At 39.6% G+C, this 10,666-nt stretch overlaps 1 protein-coding gene across 1 annotated transcript; it reads left to right on the top strand.

Annotated features, from left to right (window-relative positions):
* Positions 1–1,286: 1,286 nt before the first annotated feature.
* LOC127526394 (asialoglycoprotein receptor 2-like) lies at positions 1,287–6,417 on the top strand. The gene is made up of 3 exons (XM_051921795.1): positions 1,287–1,540; positions 2,674–2,798; positions 6,048–6,417. The coding sequence occupies exons 1-3, from the start codon at positions 1,316–1,318 to the stop codon at positions 6,172–6,174; spliced, it is 477 nt and encodes a 158-aa protein (XP_051777755.1). The 5' UTR covers positions 1,287–1,315; the 3' UTR covers positions 6,175–6,417.
* Positions 6,418–10,666: the final 4,249 nt, after the last annotated feature.

The raw sequence follows: 10,666 nt of genomic DNA, 5'->3' as shown, positions 1-10,666 counted from the left end.
GATAGATAGATAGATAGATAGATAGATAGATAGATAGATACTTTTATGTCTGTGTGATAATCCCAATTTAATATCTGAAACTACTATTATATGAAGTATACTTTTTATTTCTGTGACGCTATGCCTTTGGTCTGGCATTAAATATCTAAGCTGTTCCAACATCTCATCCATATTTTTCTTAAAGGTTTTTCAGGTTTCTGCTCCAATTTCATGTCTCTGTAGTTTGTTTCAGAGTCCCACAACTCTTTGTGTAAAGAAGAACTTCCTGGCTTCAGTTTTAAATGCACTTCCCCTTAATTTCCCCCGATGTCCTCGAGTATGTGATTCACTCTTAAGCTGAAAGAATTCTATTGGAGTTACTTTATCAATGCCTTTGAGGATTTTAAATATCCAGATGAGGTCCCACATGATGCCCTCTTCTCAGACTAAACAGGTTTAATTCTCTGAGTCTGTCACAGTAGGACATGTCCTTCAGTCCCATGATGCACCTGGTTGCTCTCCTCTGCACAGCTTCATGTGCTGCTATGTCTTTCTTGTACTGCGGTGACCAGAACTGCACACAACACTCCAGATGTGGTGTCACCAGTGCATTATTTAGTTTGAGCCTACTGTCCACTCACTTCACTTCAACAGTTATTTGTCTTTATAATTGCTGCTGCACATTGCTTAGTCACTGAAAATGTTGTGATGATCTACTAGGAGGTCATGTGGACTGTTTGAAGTCAGGTGAGAGCCACGGATGTTGAGACTTGACACAAGTTAACAAAAAAAGGAAAAAGTGTATCTGAACTTTTACATACCTGTATTAAGATTATTAATTAAAAAATTAAAAACAAGTTGAAAAACAGAATTGCTGTTTCACTCCAAAAACTAGTAAGGCACAATCTTTGATCCGTTGTTACAAACTGATGGAGTAAGATGAACAGAAAACATGGCAAGTAATTCTTTGCAAAAACTGAATGCATTTCTTAACTCAAGCCTGAAAGATATATTATTTTGGATTACTGATTGTATGAAATGACTTGTTTTCCTCAGATGGCATAACATCAAATCGCAAGGAGCAAGAACTGGAAGAGTTAAGAATTATAAATTACAATTTGACCAGTAACAACAGTGCTCTGTTGGCGGCTCATGCTATCATGCAGTCCCAATATGAAAGAAACAACAGTTATCAACAGGAAAGTCGAGATACCCTGCAGTCTCAGTACGCAGCTCTGAATAAAAAACATGAAGAACTGGCCAAAGAGTTCAGTAAACTGCAGGAATACTACTGCGATGGTACAAACACATCTCACGGTGAGTGCTTTGCAACAGGATGAGTAGACGGTGGGCTCCTTGGTCATCTAATCCCTCATTTCTCATATGCATCTTTGTTTCGTTTTCCACAGAAAACACTTGCCCGCTATGTAAAGTGGGCTGGATCCCCTTCGGTTCTAAGTGTTACTTCATCTCCATTACAACACTGACCTGGAATGAGAGCCGTGATTGGTGCCTGACAAAGGGTGGACAACTAGTGAATGTAGAAAGCTTAGAGGAGTGGGTATGTCATTTATGCGGGTGGATTTAAGATGACTGTCTTAAAAAACTACATACTGTAAGTTAAACTGGCAGGAAAAAAAACTTTGAAAGTGCATCAGAAGAACAATCCCAGAAAACTTAAGCTGAAGTTGAGTCAGTATGTCATTAAAGCAGGAATGTCTTTCTTTAGGAGATTCCTCCAATTGATCTGGAGAGTCTGTCAATGCATTTCAAAGGCCCAGGGTGTCTGACTGTCCTTTTACACAAAGTGTCAATGACCCTTTGTTTTGTGCCGACTACGTATGTGAAGAAGTAAAGATTCTGCCAGAGGACTCTTTCTGTTTTTCTTCATTCATTATAACTGACGTCATCAGACGTGCTGTGAATCCTAGATTGTTGTTTCTTCTTTCTTGGCTGCAGGAGCTCTTAGAGTTACCATTTCTACATTACATTTACATGCATTTCTGGTTTTTGGTTGGATATCTGGGAGATACATAATGGACAAAAGGGTCACTGGTGATGTGCTAGACAATTAGTATATAAAGCAATTTAAGATTTGCTCATCATTTTTCCATGAAAAATCACCAGGTGACCATTACATCACTCCAAATCAAACACAGAATGTCACTGAACTGAACTTCTGAGGTGATAGGCCCCTGTTAAGACCCAAATCAGTACAAATGTCTGCAGATTCTGTCATTGGTTGATATCCATTGGGTTCCTGGGGTTTTTATGAGCTTTCCCCCAGGATGTTGTATTTAGTATCCAGTATTTCTGTTAGCACACTGACACATTATTTGTGTTGGACATCACTGCCATATTGCATCCGGCGCTGTGAATTTCCCATTGGGATTAATAAAGTATCTATCTATCTATCTATCTATCTATCTATCTATCTATCTGCTCATGTGACACAAGAATTGACACCATAGCTCTGTTTATTATGAAAGCAGGTGACACAATGAGAGTTTTGTCTGTTCGTTGCATTTATATGGGGAAACTCGGGTCAGTATATGTTAAAGCAAAAAAGGAGATAAAATGTGTTTTATTTTAATCTTTTGATTGATTGTGACTAAGAGAAGACAATACAATAGAATACAGACACATGCAAGTTCAACTGTATATTAACTTCTTAATTTCATGTTTTCCTAACAGGATATTTTAGTAAATCGAGCTAATATCACCGGAGGTAAAGAGAGACATTATTGGATTGGCCAATATGATATCATTAAAGAAGAGAAAACTACCAGGATGGACAGCGAGCCTGTAAAATCTAACAGGTAAGACGATTCCTTTCAGTCCGAGATGTCTCACTTTGACTGAATGAGCTACAAAACTGAATTAGGCAGGAGCAGAAGGAGGCTTACCTACAGATGGCACTTTACTGTCATTAAAAGAGACATAACAAACTGTTTGCTGTCTTATTTGATAACATAAAACAGATGCATGGACATCAAAATAATTTGTGCCTTTCTGATATTACTGCATAACAAAGCATTTTTTGTATAAATATCACATAAATATGGCCGATGACTGCTGACTTCACATTTGCCGACTCCTTTCCCTAATCCTGCCAGTAATGCTGGCCTTACACATGTAGTCATGAATGTTGTGTCACAGAGCTCTGAACACAATAATGAAATATGTTACAAGTGACAAACACTTTACAGTGCAGGAAACCAAAGTACAAGTAAATAAGTGAGAAGGTCATTTCTGAACTTAAACACCCGGCTGAGGTGCCACAAGACCAAAGGGTGCCACAGGGACAGTGATGAGCCGAAGTGTGAATGGACACAAAGCGGATTACTGAAGTTGTAATAGGTGACATATAACAGGAAGATTATGGGATGTTGTACTCCTGTCTGCAGTATCCAACTAAGGGAGCTGAACACTATCCAGACAGGAAAGACACCAAAATCTTCCCAAAAGCCAACTGTAATGGAACGCAAACCCCAAAACACGATGACACACAAAGAGTCCCAAGTTCAAATAATGGAAGGTTTATTCCACACAATACCTCAAAGTAGCATAAATCACAAGTTTTCTTTCCACAGTACTCTCTTCTCACCACCGCACTGCACTGTATCCCCTACCCTCCTCCAGTCAAGTGTTACTTCATGTCCTCCCAGCTCTGACTCACCTGGATAAGGGAGTGCGGTCCATTTTATTAAGGATCTTGGAGTACTTCCAGTGCCAGGCCCACTGCCCAATGGAAGTACTTCTGGGTCATACGGAAGTCCCATAAATTGGGGAGCGCATCTCCCGACAGCACCCCTTTGTGGCACCCATGGTCTCCAGCAAGGCTGTGTTGCCGGTCTACATCTCCCAGCATTCACTGCTGGTTCCCAAATTGGTGCTGATACAGAGTGCTGCTGCCATCTTGTGTACTGGGGGAATAACATATCCCCTGCAATGTCTTTTACAACTGATGGGCTGTCTGTCCATCCCTTTTAGCCATCTCCTCTGGGTCTGGCTCCTTCCTCTCTCTTGGTTGGGTTGCCCATCTGCCTGCTCGGAGCCTCCCATCCAGGTAAGGAACCTTACACAGTGACCAGAACAGGACAGCCAAACTCCATATGCTTGGCCAGAGCTTCATCATGCTGCCCCAAATTCATGTTCATTTCTTATTAATGGTGTAAGTACAATATGATGACTTATCAAGTTTTAGTTCATATTTATTATCATGTGCACACTTCACAATTCACATATCCCATAGACCAGTGGTAACAGTTCCAAAAAGAGTCAAGGGGTACAACCCAACACATTAAATATAACAACAGATGACAGATACAATAAACAGGTGGTCTGTCATCAGCAAGTGTTTGTCATACAGTATTTAGTGACATTTTTTTATCTGTTAGTAAGGAAAGGCTTTGCTCACATTTTTCTCAAAGACATAGTTACACATGTTTAGTTTGTTATTTTGGGTGGCACAGTGGTAGCACTGACTCGCTACTCTAAGAAGACAACTGTTCCTGGGTCCTCCCTGCATTGAGTTTACGTGTTCTCTCCTTGTCTGCATGCGTTTCCCTCCGGCTGCTCTGGTTTTAATCCACAAACACAAACATTCAGTGGATTGGCAAAGCCAAATTGGCCCCAGAGTGGCGATGGACTGGCTCCCTGTTCAGGAATTGTTCCTATCATGGGCTGCTATTCAGGATGAAGTGGTTTTAGAAAATGGAGGGACCAATGGATCTTTCCATTGCTGCAATCAAATGTCTTAATTTTTAAACTGAATTGTCAGCAAATGTTAAAATGTTAAATGGTATTTGTAGCTGCATTCTCCCCATATTACCAAAGTTCTGCAGCTTCAGTACGCTTCATGGGATTCTGGCAAAATCTGGACATGTTTAAATAATTGCACAGAAAAAATATCTTCATTTTAAAAAACTTTAATAGAAATTCAAAGTAAAACAGTTCACACTTCTGTTTAAGGCATATATGTTGTTTGTTTCTTTAGTTCTCTCATATAGTTGAGTGGGTCTTTCAGTCTCTGCTAGCAATGGGATTTGTCCTAAACAACAACTGGCTCAATTAGCAAGAAAGTTCTACCCTAAACCTAACCCTAACCGTAAAAACTATACCATTGTGTATGGCTATGAAAGAAATGTATAATCTATACTTATTGAGCACATAATAATATCTTTCTAAGATTTCTTCTTACAGTATTTATATGTATTATTTTAGTTCAGATTTTGAGCCTCTAAAATGAGATCATCAGCATGTTTAAGGGTCACAAGAGACACAGCAGCACTGATGGCTGCATAGAGAAGAGCAATTGCCACCCTTAGTTAAAGGCTAACGAGGCCATACGGCTTTAGTCTTGAATAGAAAAGGGCAAGTCTTCAGAATCATCAGAGGCCTGATAAATTGAACTAGGGAGTTGTGTGTCTGAGGATGGCTACTGGAAATTAAAGGAAGTGTATTCAGTCAGAAATCAGGAAGTACTGGCAACATTTCTATACGACACCCTCAAAGTCAAGTCAGTCAGCAGTGAAAAAACAGTGAAGTTACACAAATCACAATTAAGGCTTTGAGGTATTCATTTGTTTTTCAAATATTAAGTGGTTTTTGAACCCAGTATTACAAATATTATGTATTGGAATATCTAAACCATAAAAATGTGTCTTCAAATGTTGTGAGACCTTTATATTTTCTTAAAAGTGGAGTTGTTTCATTTGCATCAGAATATACAAGAGTTTGTCAGCTGAGATACAATCTTCCGTAATGACGATCCCAACACAGGATGGGGTGGGTGTTGGGGATCGTTGTCTGCGTATGGTTTCTATTAGGAGTGTTCTTTACAATTTTGTTTAATTCATCCACGATGGCTAAGTCCTGCCCCAGACTGCCCGTGTCCAGTAAGTATGGAAAGTTCAGTTTATGAGCCACACGACTGACTGACAATCCTCTTTGCTGCACAGACTGGTGGCCTTTCATCAGTGATGTGTCTGAACTCGGGTGATATATGTGAGCCTACAAGGTCAGTTAGATCAGGAGAAAGTCTGACAGCTCCTCTTGTGTTTCAGAGCCAGTGATGACAACAAAGGAAACTGTTTGGTGATATGGCTGGATTCGAACCAGGATTTTAGAGTACTGTGTGAAACTCTTAATCGATGGATCTGTGAGACTGCTGCATTTCCACTTCTTATATAAACTGCTATCAAGAGTTCCAGCCACCTGCCAGATCCGCTGTCTTCAGGATTCGTAAGGAACACTTCATCAGTAAATCACAGAGCCGCTAGTCTGAGCAGAGTCCAGAAGGTCACCTCACTTTGTCATGTAGGTGACAGAGGTAGTGAGTGACAACATACTCGACATACAGGACTGGGACGAAATGAAAGCTGACATCTTCTGGTAATCTCAGTGTTAGTCTGTGGCTTCTTCCCAGTTCTGACTGAATAGACCCCCGGACCCTGAACTGCACAAGGTGGTTATAGATAATGAATGAAATGATAAAGCTTCACTTACATACAGTATGAGAAGAAAATGCACAGTTCCTGATTTTTATTAAACAATTTTGTATTTGTTTAACTAGCAACACATGTTAGTCATTTCAGCATTTACTAAAATGAGGATACGTTACCAACAAGTGTTTGCCTTAAGTGATGTGAAAAAGTATTTAGCCCCTTCCTAGTATTTTCTATATCTTCGTGTTTTACACAAAGCATGGCCTCCAACCTTTACAAAAATGCAATATTAGAAAAAGGGCACATGGGAAACACATAATGCAGTTTTTAAATCATTGCTTTCTTTATTTCTTTATTTAATGATCAAAGTTCTTATCCAACACCTCTGTGACTGATCTGAAGGTGTCATTGTCCCCAGAGTTTCAGTACTTGGTTGCAGCAACTTTAACACCAATAATAAGAACTAAACACTCTTTAATTTATAATTTGAGATCAGACTTTCACGTTACTGTTGAGGAGTGATAGCCCGCTGGTCTTTGTTTTCATTCAGATACACTCAGAGTATTGTGAGTATAAACTCTTCATTTCAGCACTTCTGTGAGGTACAAGTTAGCAGTTTGACGAGGCTCTGAAACTCTCTGTGTCCTCTGAGCCATTCAGCTGTAGGTTTTCTTTTTTGTGGTGGCGCATTGACCTGCTGTGTCACCCATCTACACCTTGGCTTCAGGTCATGGACAGAGGACTGGCCGTTGTCCTAAAGAAGGTTCAAAATGGCAAGTCATCACACACTGAGCCAGCAACAAAGCCCCCCTCTTCATCACACTACCACCCCTTGTTTTATTGTAGGTATGAAGTTCTTATCGTTGATTGCTGTGTTAGTTTTACACCAGACCTAGAGGGACCTGCGCCATCCACAAAGTTCTTGTCTGTCTTTATTACAAAAGATGTAAAGATGATCGAGGTGACTCTGTGCAGTTATGAGATGAACACCAAAGCTGCTCTTGGATAGCAGAGTTGTTTTGTCTTACTGCTCTCCCATGAGTCCTGCTGTTACTCTTCATCTCTCACACCATAGAGTCATGAACTCTGACCTTAAAGGAAGGTAGACAGGCCTGAGGGTCTTTGGATGTTTCTTCTGGAATCCTCTGTGACTTCTTGACTCAGGCATTGCTGTGCCCTTGAGGGACTTTTGGCAGCTCAGCTTCTCCTGTGAAGATGTTGTTCTTTTCTGAATGTTTTTACTTTTGGAGATGATGGCTGTCCCTGTGATGTAGTGGAGTCACAGAGTCTTAGCAATGGCTAACACTTTACTGATTTCACTTATATTTTTCTTCATCTTTTCTGAGAATTCCTTTGATCAAGACTCAGATCAAAGACTCTGATTCCCGTCATCTAATATTACATTTTGATTAAAGATCTGAAGCCATTCATTATAACAAATATATACAAAAATGGAGAACATCTGGAAGGGAGCAAAAACTTGAACATCACTGCCATTGTGAAGAGAATTTACCACCACATGACATGACGTCTCTTCTGTATTATTAATGTCTGACTCTTAACACAATTTCTGTCACTTACGGACTCTCTTAAGCCAACTACTGATGATTTGATTTTTTAAGCAGTGACATTTCTCTTTCCACTCTTTCACTTATGTTGATATTTTTAATGATATTCATATTGATGGTTTTCTTTAATTAACTTGTCTCTCAGGTGCTGAACTCTGTAATTTTAATACTCATTATGCTTTGACCTTCAGTAGTTTTATTTTATTGTTCAGTATATATTTATACTTTTGCACATTTCTTCTAGGTGGCCCATCTCACAAATGATCTTGTATTCCCCTGTTTTGTTGTGTTGATTTTCATTGTATTGTTAACTTGAGATGTTGTGCTCTACGATATGTTTTTTTGTAGAATAAATATGAATTGCTTAATAATGTCTGTTTGACTTCCTTTACTTGTGCCCTTATTTTTGTATTTTGACTTTGAGAGAATGTATTTCTCTATCCTAGGAGATATGTCATGCTTTAAATATTTTATTTGATAAATTAACTTTGCATTTTTGAAATTTATGATCTTTCTGTCCATTCAGAGTTAATTTGGTGATCCAAGCCACCCACCCTGTTCATTTCATGTTGCCTCCTGCACTGCCAAATTTTCCATTCTGTCCTGTGGTAGAAATGTAACGTCTTTAATATTAAAGAAAGAAACATCCTCTAACAGGACAAATCAGTAATCAGGCAGGAGACATGGTGTCTTTTAATTACTCCTCAGTAAAATGTCTTGGAGGGAGCGTTCATCAAAAGCCATCTGTTACCGCCTGGTCAGAATGATCACAGAAATAAAGAATAGAAGTTCATTTTATAAACTACTGAATTTACATACAGTGTCAATCAATGCATACATTTACTCTGGTTGGTTTCCCAAACTCGGTCCTGTGCCCCCCCTCTAGCTGTAGGTTTTTGTTCCAACCAGCTTTTGTTTTTAATTGAACTCCTGGGCTAATTAAGTGATGTGTTATTTCCCAAGTTCTGTGTTTTGGGAACAATATAGAAATGAGAAAACTAAGTTTGGTAAAAAAAAATAAACAAAATATATTAAAATGTACCAAGCAGTTATATGGGAATAATGTCCTGTTCAGCCTATATACATCGGACTTCCAATACAACTCGGAGTCCTGCCATGTGCAAAAGTTCGCTGATGACACTGCTATAGTGGGCTGCATCAGGAATGGGCAGGAGGAGGAGTATAGGGACCTAATCAATGACTTTGTTAAATGGTGCGACTCAAACCACCTACACCTGAACATCAGCAAAACCAAGGAGCTGGTGGTGGATTTTAGGAGGACCAGACCCCTCATAGACCCAGTGATCATCAGAGGTGACTGTGTGCAGATGGTGCAGACCTATAAATATCTGGGAGTGCAGCTGGATGATAAATTAGACTGGACTGCCAATACTGATGCGCTGTGCAAGAAAGGACAGAGCCGGTTATACTACCTTAGAAGGCTGGCATCCTTCAACATCTGCAATAAGATGCTTCAGATGTTCTATCAGACAGTTGTGGCGAGCGCCCTCTTCTACGCGGTGGTGTGCTGGGGAGGCAACATTAAGAGGAAAGACGCCTCACGTCTAGACAAACTGGTGAGGAAGGCAGGCTCTATTGTAGGCATGGAGCTGGACAGTTTAACATCTGTGGCAGAGCGAAGGGCGCTCAGCAGGCTCCTATCAATTATGGAGAATCCACTGCATCCACTAAATAGTATCATCTCCAGACAGAAGAGCAGCTTCAGCGACAGACTGCTGTCACTGTCCTGCTCCACTGACAGATTGAGGAGATCGTTTCTCCCCCAAACTATGCGACTCTTTAATTCCACCCGGGGGGGTAAACGTTACCATTTAACATTATACATAGTTATTGTCTGTTTTTCACCTGCATTATTATCATTCTTTAATTTAATATTATTTATTGTATCAGTATGCTGCTGCTGAAGAATGTGAATTTCCCATTGGGATTAATAAAGTATCTATCTATCTATCTATCTATCTATCTATCTATCTATCTATCTATCTATCTATCTATCTATCTATCTATCTATTTGTTTTTTCTTTTTAACAATATTTTTATCTTGATTTTCATCAAGATGAGGTTGGGAAACACTGGTTTACTCCCAAACAACTTATATAAAATAAAAGTCTATTACAGGATATTATATTCTGGCTCTTCTTGTACCTTTTGAGATACCACCCTTGAAATTTCTGTGCACATCACAACTGTCCATTCTGGTTGTCTGATGATTTCTTGGTCATCTTTCAGTACATTTTGTTGTTCACTTGACCCCTAGCTGGCTTCCTGACATGCCTGTGAAGGTTTCTGACATTCATTAACTCTTTATGTTATTTCTTTAAGATAAAAGCTATGTTAACCTAAAAACACAAAATTGGTGATGGTGTCAGTTTTCATGCCCTTTAAGGCAGTATTTAGTAGATACCCCCTTGACTACCATGACAGTGTTAGGTCTGTGTCCACGGGTCTCTCTGTTTCTATCACTTTTGCACATTTCTCCTTGTGGAAGATGACCCGGACACAGACAGGTAGACACGTTCAACTCACCCACAACACGTTTATTAAAATGCTCCATATTTACAATTGTGCCACATAAACCCCTAAACTCCCCAAAGTCCTGGCCAACAACAATGCCTTCTCTCTCTTCAGGCCACCTCCTTGCCTCCTCCC

The sequence above is a fragment of the Erpetoichthys calabaricus genome, assembly GCF_900747795.2.
Source record: "Erpetoichthys calabaricus chromosome 1 unlocalized genomic scaffold, fErpCal1.3 SUPER_1_unloc_25, whole genome shotgun sequence".
Lineage (NCBI taxonomy): Eukaryota > Metazoa > Chordata > Cladistia > Polypteriformes > Polypteridae > Erpetoichthys > Erpetoichthys calabaricus.
The sequence above is the reverse complement of the archived record's forward strand: the minus strand, read 5'-3'. Positions and strand labels throughout refer to the sequence as shown.

Bases quoted from the DNA above. Each gene is read 5' to 3' on its own strand.
- LOC127526394 (XM_051921795.1), top strand. From the start codon at position 1,316: ATGAGTAGACGGTGGGCTCCTTGGTCATCTAATCCCTCATTTCTCATA. The intron at 1,541-2,673 runs GTATGTCATTTA...TTTTCCTAACAG, and splicing joins TAGAAAGCTTAGAGGAGTGG to GATATTTTAGTAAATCGAGC. The intron at 2,799-6,047 runs GTAAGACGATTC...CTTGTGTTTCAG, and splicing joins GAGCCTGTAAAATCTAACAG to AGCCAGTGATGACAACAAAG.